This window comes from Geotrypetes seraphini, chromosome 8 (genome assembly GCF_902459505.1).
Source record: "Geotrypetes seraphini chromosome 8, aGeoSer1.1, whole genome shotgun sequence".
In the NCBI taxonomy this organism is placed as follows: Eukaryota; Metazoa; Chordata; class Amphibia; order Gymnophiona; family Dermophiidae; genus Geotrypetes; species Geotrypetes seraphini.
In genome coordinates this window covers 59,039,106-59,048,891 of record NC_047091.1, presented here as the reverse complement: position 1 = coordinate 59,048,891, position 9,786 = coordinate 59,039,106, and the positions used below count along the sequence as shown (strand labels likewise).

The 9,786-nt window shown below is 43.9% G+C and overlaps 1 protein-coding gene across 2 annotated transcripts in view; it reads left to right on the top strand.

Annotated features, from left to right (window-relative positions):
• Window positions 1-2,413: 2,413 nt before the first annotated feature.
• The window catches only part of DMAC2 (distal membrane arm assembly complex 2), a 38,700-nt gene continuing 31,327 nt past the window's right edge, over window positions 2,414-9,786 (top strand). The window contains exon 1 of one of the 2 annotated variants that reach the window (XM_033956630.1): window positions 2,414-2,446. In XM_033956630.1, the coding sequence (XP_033812521.1) occupies window positions 2,429-2,446 (18 nt within the window). In that variant the 5' untranslated portion in view covers window positions 2,414-2,428. Of the gene's footprint in view, window positions 2,447-4,538; window positions 4,740-9,786 lie in introns of those variants that run through there. The other variant, XM_033956629.1, reaches the window with a different exon arrangement.

Below are 9,786 nucleotides of genomic sequence, written 5' to 3'. Positions count from 1 at the left end.
TAGCGAACGCTTGCTTCAGGGCTCTCAACATGTGCATGCCGGCTTCCCTTCTCCCCCCCCCCCCACCCCCCGGACATAACTTCCGGTTTCGAAGAGAAGAGAAGCCGGCACGCACACGTTAGAGCCCAGAGCACAAGTTCGCTACCGGCTGAAATCTCCAAGCCGGTTTTTTGGGGTTTTTTTAAATGTTCAGCAGCGCCAAATGACAGCTGGGCGGACCGCCCAGCTAAAAGGCCCTAGGGAGAACATTGGAGAGGAAGGCTGATCGGCCCGTAGATCAGGACGGCAACACGAGTCTATCACGGAGCCCGGGATGGGCTCCACGATCAACTCATGTTGCCTTCCTGAGCTACTGGTCGATCGCGATCGACGTATTGGGCACCCCTGCTATAGACTAAAATGGCTCGAAACATTTCCAGGATGATTAGCAGGTTCCTGTTTTTTCATAGAACATGTTTGGGATGTTTATTTCCAATGCATGCTAGAACTTGTAATTCCTGCTTGAGGAAATGAAATGCCCCCAAGTGCATTTTTACATTCAACTGAAACAGTTAGGGGTCAGTTTTAAGCCTTGGTACGAAGTGCCCAGAGATCTTGCACCTAATTTTCAAATAAATAAATAATATGCACATACTTTTCCTTAGAATGTGCTGGGGGGTAAGAATGACTGTAAGTTTTGCACCCTTTCTTTCTGGGAGCAGATTATTGTCGACAAACAGCATTACACAGATTTGAAACCCCTTTAGACGAACTGTTCTGATGCTGCCCTAAACTTGCCCATCCTCCTCAGTCTGGATGAAACCCCTGCATGTCAGTGAAGCCAGACTGAGTGAGGGCATTTTTTTTTTTTTTTTAAAGAGTCAATATACCTGGGTAAGTGGCTTTGAAAACCATCCTCAGTGAGATATTGAAGCCAAACAACTTTTATCTTTAATGCTTTCCTTCTTTTGTACAACTTCTATATGCAAATATTTTCACTATTTTGTTTTGTTTAAAAAAAATAAATATTTTTCAAAATGACAAGGACTAGAAACACTGGTGATTTCTGGCACCCTCTTTGCATCTGGGAGAACTCTAGCTTTCCAGACTGTGCGGTTCCTTTAACGGCACCTGTGTAAGAATTCTCTAAAGACTCTATAGTAAACTCCCTAATCCCCCCCTACCTTCTTGAATGCCAATGATAAGATGTTCAGAACATTCTGGAACCTACTCTAAGTTGGTACAGTGCTCCTCTGGGTAGTCTTAGGAGTTCATGCCCTCCTGCAATTTCTGGAAGAGTTTTCAGAGCAGCATCCAATGGAAATGACCCCAAGTTTAGGAGAAAATAACTTTTTATTATTTCTAATTTTGCAAGTTTGGGCTATTTAAGAGAAAGGTGATCTAAGTGAACTGTTTCTATTTATTGCTCATCTCCCTCCCCAGAATTGGCAGAGTTCATACAGTTTCTTAAAAAGTGACCTTTAAAATACATTTCAGACAGTGTGGCAGCTTGGTGAGTCTCGGTGGAAGAAGGGGTGTGTTTAGGTAAAGATGCCATTCAAGCTCATAGGTTTTGAGAACAGTTATGGAGTGTATTCCATGTTTTTCTGTCATGAAATGTGAAATACTCTGAAGTCTGTTCTGCCGGCAGATAACCTCAGTTTGTACAAAAATGTAATGGTCCACACCACATATAAGGACCACATGGTCTGCCCACACTGCCTGTCTAGTACTCTCGTAAGTATAACTGATTCAGTGCTAATCTCCCACCTTCTTCATGCTATTAAAATCCCTTAGCCTTCAGCTGTTGATTATAATATATCCCCACTCCAGATGAAAGCTTCTTCTCACATTCCTTTTAAGTCCCCAACTATCAGCTTTGTGGTCATCTATCGTTGACTTTTTATTGCAGCCTGTTCATTTTGCCTAATGTAACACTGCCAATCAGAGGAACACTATGTCAGTAGGAGACTAGAAGTTAAGTTTTACAAACTGGCAGTAACTGAAGCTCAAAGAGTTTGTTATGATACCTTGGTTAACCAATCAAATAACTTGTCCAATTGTCTATTCAAGATCTTTACCTCATTAATTTCCACTAAAGATGTTACCTCAAATTCCTCCATGTGACATCCCGATGAGGTTAGCCTAGCCAATTACTTCAAGAACAAAATCATAAGAGAATAATTTTCCCAAACACTTGAAGACTATATGGAGATAAACTCAGTACAAATAGATATGAAAGAAGGGATTCCTGCAGCTAGGTGCTGGAAAGAATTCTCTATAGTTATCACAGCTGAGGTCACTATGTAAAAAGCATTGTCACCTTGTTTTCTGCTCTACTAACTTACTGGACCAAGCACCCACTGAGTTTATAATTTGGCTGACGTAGCTTGTTAACAGGTGCCTGTCAAATGGACTCTATCTTAAGACATTATCGGCCAACTCACTGATGCCCATTCCCAAAGCCGTAAGTATAGATCTATCTAAGGCAGATAACTACAGGCCAGTAGCAGGTATGCCAGGGTTAGCTAAACTGGTAGAAGTCTGTGTTAATACACAACTTTCTGAATTTCTAAGGCCGATGCACAGTACTGAATCCCTTCTCCTAGAGTTAACATCAATGGCAAAGACTTATCTTAGAGAAGGCAAGCAAACTGTACCTTTGCAATTTGATATCTCAGTGGCATTTGATTCAGTAGATCACTCATTACTGCTGTACTTTTAAATCTAGAAGAACTAGGAATGTGTGGGTTAGTGTTGAAATGGTTCACAGACTTCCTTAGCAAGAGAACATATGAAGTGAGGAAAGATCATAAGAAATCTCAAACCTGGGATGCCTTCTGTGGGGTTCCACAAAGCACCTCTCTTTCACCATCACCCATCCCTGTTCAGTATGCGCCTGAACACCTTGGGCAGGCAGTTCTCCACACAAGTCCATAATTTTTCTTATGCAGATGATCTCTTTCTTCTCCGACTCCAGAATAGATATGTGTTGCAATGTATCCATCTAAGTCAGTGTATCACAAACTGTGTGCCGCAGCACATCAGTGTGCCTCCTGAGATTTCTGGTGTGCCGCAACACACTGGCGAGGAGAGTCGTCCATGCCGGCTGCCTGTCTACAAGGACATGCCTCTAGCAGCGAAAGGCACATCCTGTAGGAAGTCAGGTGGTGTGGACGATTCTCCTCTTCTCCCTGCACCTCCCGGATCCCTCTAACGGTGGGGTAGCGGCAAGACTGGCCTCTGCACATGTGCGGATTTTGATGCAATGACATCGACCTCTGGGTGCCTTCTTGCCGGGGCACTGCATTTTAGTGTACCACCGGCCGGAAAGGTTTGCAGGACACTGATCTAAGTACATGGTCACAGCAGAACTTCCTTAAATTAAACAAGCAGAAGACAAAGATGCTATGGTTTGTTGATCACAACTTAATACCTCACTCAGAGTTAACCCTATCCTCAGGTGAGAAGCTCTTGATTAATAAAACATCAAACTTATTAGGAGTAATTCTAGATTCCAGTCTCACCATAGGCGAGCAGATTACCTCACTGTTCAAAAGATTTTTCTTCAGATTCAGGCAGTTGAGGACGATAAGATCAGTCCTGAGTCCAACTAGTTTTTGGACAGTGACTCAAGCAGTTCTACTTCCATACCTAGATTATTGCAATGTTACAAAGAAAGGACTTCAGAGCAGGTTGCATCTATTCCAGAACACAGTAGCTAGACTGATTTTCTGTAAGGCCCAGTCCACTGCTGAGAGAACTACACTGGCTGCCAGATAAGTATATAATTCAGTTTAAACTTGCATGTATGGTTCACAGGGCTATATATGGAGAAAGCTCGACTGGGCTAACTTCAGCCATCCAAGTTTCACACTCCTTCTATATAACTCAAGAATGACACGGTGCTATAAATTACCTCTTCCCCTTCCCTCTCCACATCAAGTTTGGAGGAAATCACTCTTCGAATCCACCTTCAAGTTTTAAGGGGGGGGGGGGGGGTTCCCAGAAATAAATATCGGTTGGCACCCGCAGGTCCAGGTCTACCACTGCCCCTGACACTATTCAGTGCTGATGCATGGTCATGACCTGGCACTGAAGATCGGGGTCTAATTTAGCAGGCAGTGACCACGGGATGAATAGTGACCTGGATCTGTCTAGTTAAGCATTTGACAGGATTGTTCTGATAGGATGATGACTTAAGTTTAATCATCAGCATCTTAGGAGGGCTCAGCATTTAATTTGAGCGGGGTGAGGGACAGTTTTGTCTTGGATACCTTTATCTAACAGCCTTGCACCAGCTTCCTTCCTCCCAAGAAAAGTACGACAGCAATGGATTCATAAGGGTTAAGCCTCGTGTTTCTAGATCACTGTCTTTCATCTGCACCGGCAAAGCTTTGCCTCGTGCCAAAAAGCAGCTTCCTTCTGGAGTGCACGAGGTAGAAAAAGCACAGACAAGGCAACGCATCGGGATGCACTTGCTTTCAACAGCATTTCGGGATAATTGCAGCATTTTACCGCACGTAATCCCAGTAATTTCCTTTTGCCTCTGCTACTTATTGTCTACTTAAGTTCTTCTCTTTGCGCCCAACCGGCAGTGTTCCACGCGCCACTCGAAACTCCGCCCCGACGTAGGAGGGACCACGCCGCTCACCCCGGCGTTTTAGTAGCGGCACGCGACGAGAGCCGTTGGTTCCCTCGTCCTGTGCGCGCGCTCCCCAGGTCACGTGACGAGGCCCAAAATGGCTGCGGCCGTGCTGGTACGTGGTAGTATTACTGCGCTTAGAGGTGGTTTTTAATCATTTATAGGTTGTGGAGAGCTAAATGATGTATCTAAAAGCATAGTGTATAGATCTATATTGTGCTCCATACATGTAGATGCCGGCAATATAGTTCTCATCTGTAGGAGACAGTTTCTTAGTGTATTTAAGACTATATCTTTGATCTAAAATAGTGGGGGAGGTTCTCCACTTCCTGGCCTTCGTTTATTAAAGAATGAAAGGGCATGGAGGTCTGCTGTTTCTTTTCATCCTCATCTAGGGTCGTTTCAGTATTTTAAGTGTTAATATGGGGTCATATTGAATAGAAGTTGGAATGCACTGATAAGGATAACCTACAATTATTGCTTTACTTTTGGTATGGTATGTATGTATAGCACAGATTACATGTGTGGTATTGCAGAGTTAAGTTACTGTAATGGGACAGGGGGTAAATATATTCAAGAATAAATAAGTGAACCCCAAAGTTGAATATTCTTGAATATATTTACCCCCTGTCTCATTACAGTAACTTAACGCAGCATAGACATCAGCAATATATGCCGCAACAATTATGCTTTAAGGAGTACAGAAAACTATCTTAGGTTCCTCCGGGAAAAAAAAGAGCAGCTCGCTAAAAAAACAAACCTAGATTCTAAAAAAAAAAAAGTGTTAAAAAATGACAGGCTGCTATCGCAGCTGTTCTGGTAGCGAATTAAAGGAGTACAAAAAACTATATTAGGTTCCTTCTATGGGAGGGGCCTTAAACAACCTGGGCCAATCCAAGCCCCAGGTTCCTCCCTGGTGCATTCCAGGATGCACCAGGTTAGGGAAAGGCCCATTTTGGAAGAGGCGGTCCAGCTGGCCGGAGGGAGTAGGCATCCCTCTGGTCAGCCATCTAATTAAAGGTATGGGAGACAGGGGTCGGAGGCAGGGGGGGTGTTGTGATGCAGCGGGAGAGAGTGGGCATCTCTCCCGCTGCAGGGGTGGTGGTGTGTGGCAGCAGGAGAGAGTGGGTTTTGATAGCATGTCATTGAGCAGAATACTTTGGGATTTGTTATTCAGAAAAGAGGTGAACCATTGTAGTGCAACGTCTTGGATTTCAATTTCAGAAAGTCATTCAATGAGGCGAGGATAGTCAGTAGTGTCAAACGCCATGCTGAGATCCAGCAGCACCAGAAGGGCATCATTTCCCTTATCCATGAGTTTTCCAGCAGTCATTGATGATGTCAAGAAGCATGGTTTTAGTACTGTGGAATTTCCTGAATCCAGATTGGAATTTGGATAGGGTTCCCTTGTTTGTCGATAAAGAAGTGCAATTGGTTTAATACTGGTTTTTTTCCAGGATCTTGGAGACAAAGGGTAGGTTAGAGACAGGCCTAAAGTTACCGGGCATGTTAGGGTCAAGCATGGGTTTTTTCAAGATCGGTCTGATGACTGCCGACTTCCAGTTTGTGGGCGCTATGCCTGTTTCTAGAGAGGTGGTCTAGGTGGAGCCAGAGGGGCGAATAGCATGTATCTTGTTGTCATCATGGGAGACATTTTTGAAGTGAGTTAGGTTCCCAGTTGTAGTTTCAATTATTTTGTCCGAGTCGCAGACGGATGATGTCTGTAGCATGGCAGAGTCTACTTTGTCAGCAAAGTAGTCCGAGATCGTTTTGCTGTCATCTTCGGTGTTAAGGCATTGGTTGTCTTGCGACATTGTGAGTATCTGTTTTGTTACTTTGAAAAGGTTTTTTGATCTATTGGGGGTTCTTAATAGTTGTTTGAAGTAGTACAGTGGTGCCTCACACAATGAACTTAATTCGTTCCAGGAGCAAGTTTGTTATGCGAAAAGTTCGTTATGTGAAACGCGTTTTCCCATAACAATACATGTAAAAAAAAATAATTCGTTCTGTAGCATAAAATATGCTAAGATGACATAAAAAAAGATAAATTTATCTTGTTAGAGCTGTTAGCATGATATAGAGGGGATATATGTGAAGGGGAGGGGAGACAGGGGTTTTGTTGATCCTTGCTGTGTATTATAATCACCCCCCCACATACTCCCCAGTACCTTTTTTAATTCCTCCCATCTTTCCCAGCCAGTGGCGTACAGGCCAGAAGCGCAGAGATCAGGAGCAATTCCTCTGCACGCCTGTGTGGGCCCATGCCGATCTCCGAATGGCTGCAGTTAGTTCTTGTGAGTCCCGCGAGAGCTGGCTGCAGTTAGTTCTTGTGAGTCCCGCGAGAGCTGACTGCAGCCATTCAGAGATCAGCGCAGGCCCAGGCAGTAGCACAGAAGGCTTGCTCTTGATCTCTGTCTGAGCTTCTGGCTGCTAGACCACCAGTTCGAGTGAGCGGGTGAGATTAAAGTTGCAGCAGTGGTGGCTTTTTTAAAAAAATATGTGGCGGCGGGGGGAGGTTTAAAAATATGCGGTGGCGGGGGGAGGTTTAAAAATATGCAGCAGCGGCGGCAGGGGGGTTTAAAATATGTAGCGCCACTGCACAGGGAGCCAGGCGGAGAGAGGGCAGTTAAGCGATGCAGCTCGGGCGACTTCGTTGTGTGAAACGAAGTTCGTTGTGGGAAGCAAGACCTGAAGTTCGTTGTGCGCAGCGTTCGCTGTGCGAGGCGTCCGTTATGCGAGGCACCACTGTACTTCTTTTTGGCCTCTAGGGTAGCTTTTTTATATTCTATATCAGTGGTCTCAAACTCGCGGCCCGCCAGGTACTATTTTGAGGCCATCAGTATGTTTATCATAATCACAAAAGTAAAATATGTCTCTTTAACTATAAATTACAGGCTGTGACTGCCAGTGTCTATGCTGGTTGAGTTTTTGAAGTTCCATTTATTTATTCTTGAATGTACTTATTCCCTCTCTCATTACAGGAACTTAACAATGCAATAACACACGTGTAATTTGTGTAGATTAGAGTTGACTATGAGTTCCCTTATATTTTTTCTATGTATGTATAGCACCCAGAGCATATCAGTTATAGCTGGTATCTTTGCAAAGCTGGAGAATCTAAAGCCCTTCACAATCATGCATCACCTGAGCTCTCACTCCCTTTAAGAGTAACTGCTGTGTTTTGCTTTTTAACATAGAAAGCAGCAGAACTTACTGTGCATGGAAGATTTTATATCTTTAATGATCTTACTTATGGATAAAACACATTTTGCAGAGCTTGTGAAAAAACCCTCAGTTATCCATGCATCATGTTGTGTATTTTTTTTTCCTTTTCAGTACTACTAAGTGTTTCCCAGGCCTTTGATTGTATTGGTTGCACTGAGGGTGCATGCAGTAGAAAACATTTATTGTGACGACTGTTTAAAGATTTATTTATTTTTAATGACAAAAGGTTATAAAGAAAACTTCAATTTATGCTCAGTTACTTGTTTACTGGGCAGCTCCCCTTCTAGATACATTTAAACTAAGTGCTGAGAGGGATATTCACTATTGGCCCCCTCCTGCCCCCCCCCCCCCGCCCCACCCCACCCAAACTCAGACTCCAGCTTCAAAATAGAAACTTACATTATAATATACAGTAAATTTTATCATTTTATGTTCAAACAATTTTTATTGATGAAAAGAGAGAGCATGTACATACAGTACATAGAATAAGGAACAACCATAGTACAAAAAGATCAGTGAGAATGGTACAACGCAGTGAATCCACGAACTTCATCATCAAAAATTTTTCCAACTACAGGATATCAAACCAATAACCTAAATCCCTCCCCCCTTATAACTCTCCCCCACTTTAGTATATATATCAACGGTTTTTACTAATGACAAATACAATCCAATAAACAAACAGAACAGCAACACTCTTGTAATCTATTTTGTGATCCTAAAGAAACTCCCATCTCCCACCCAGAAAAGTACAAGCTTGGGTTCAAAAGCAGGTCAGATCAAAGAAAACAAAAAAACCCATGTGTAAACCAACAAGATCCATAATACAATGAGGGAAGGGGTTGAACTCTTAAGAACCCCCCCTGGAAAACAGAAAAGATAGCGTCACTAAAAACATGAATTTTATCATTTTATACTTGCGTATATATCTTTGTTCTGATCTAAAGTTATATTTACCAGTAGCTTAGATCCAGATCAAAAAATTTAAAGCCTAATGTAAGTAGATGCCAGTTGGACAGTAGAAAAATTGAAGATAGTCAGATGTTTGTTTATCCCAGGACAAGCAGGCAGCATATTCCCACACATGGGTGACGTCACCAACGGAGCCCCGCAGCGGACAGCCTCAAAAGCAAACTTGCTTGAAGATCTCGAGCTTTCGAGTGCTGCATCGCGCATGCGCGCGTGCCTTCCCGCCCAAACTAGGGGGCGCATCTCCTGTGAGGATCCTCAGTTCAACGTTTTCCATGGAGCTGAGAAGACTTGTCAACTTAGTTCCCGTAGCGTTGTGCCTTCTCATCACCGCGGCTGAGTAGTATTTGTTTTTTTTTCGGTCGCTGTGTTTCTGATTTATTTCTCCTTTGTTTAAAAAAAAAAAAAAAGTTTCAATTTGTTTTTCTATTTTCTTGCGTCGGGTTGGGAGATTGAGGCCTAGGCCTCTCTCCCTCGTTCTCGACACGAACTTTGTCCTTTCTATGTCCCGGCCTGTTACCGGGTTCAAAAGGTGTTATCAGTGCGGCAGGACTATCTCCATAATCAACCCCCATAGTCGGTGTATGCTCTGCTTGGGGACGACCCATCGTCCGGAAGATTGTCTTCGCTGCCTCACTCTTCAACCTCGTGCCTTTAAGCGCCGCTGCGACAGGTTCTTCGAGCTTTTCCCTCGAATGGAGCCTGATAAAGCAGTGGCCTCGGCCGAGGCGTCTACGAAACCCTCCACTTTGGGGCAAGCCTCGAGTACGAAGACCTCGGCTTCGCCTCCTCTGCAAGCCTCGGCCTCGAAGACCTCCGGGTCCTCGAAGCCTGGATTGGGGGTTAAGTCTCCTGCTTCCTTTTCAGGTGCCATTCCTAAGAAGCCATCGGAGTCTAGTACCTCGCAACCTGGGGCTCCAGGTTCGACTCCATCTTCTAGACCGTCCTCCAAACGTGCTTCCAAATCG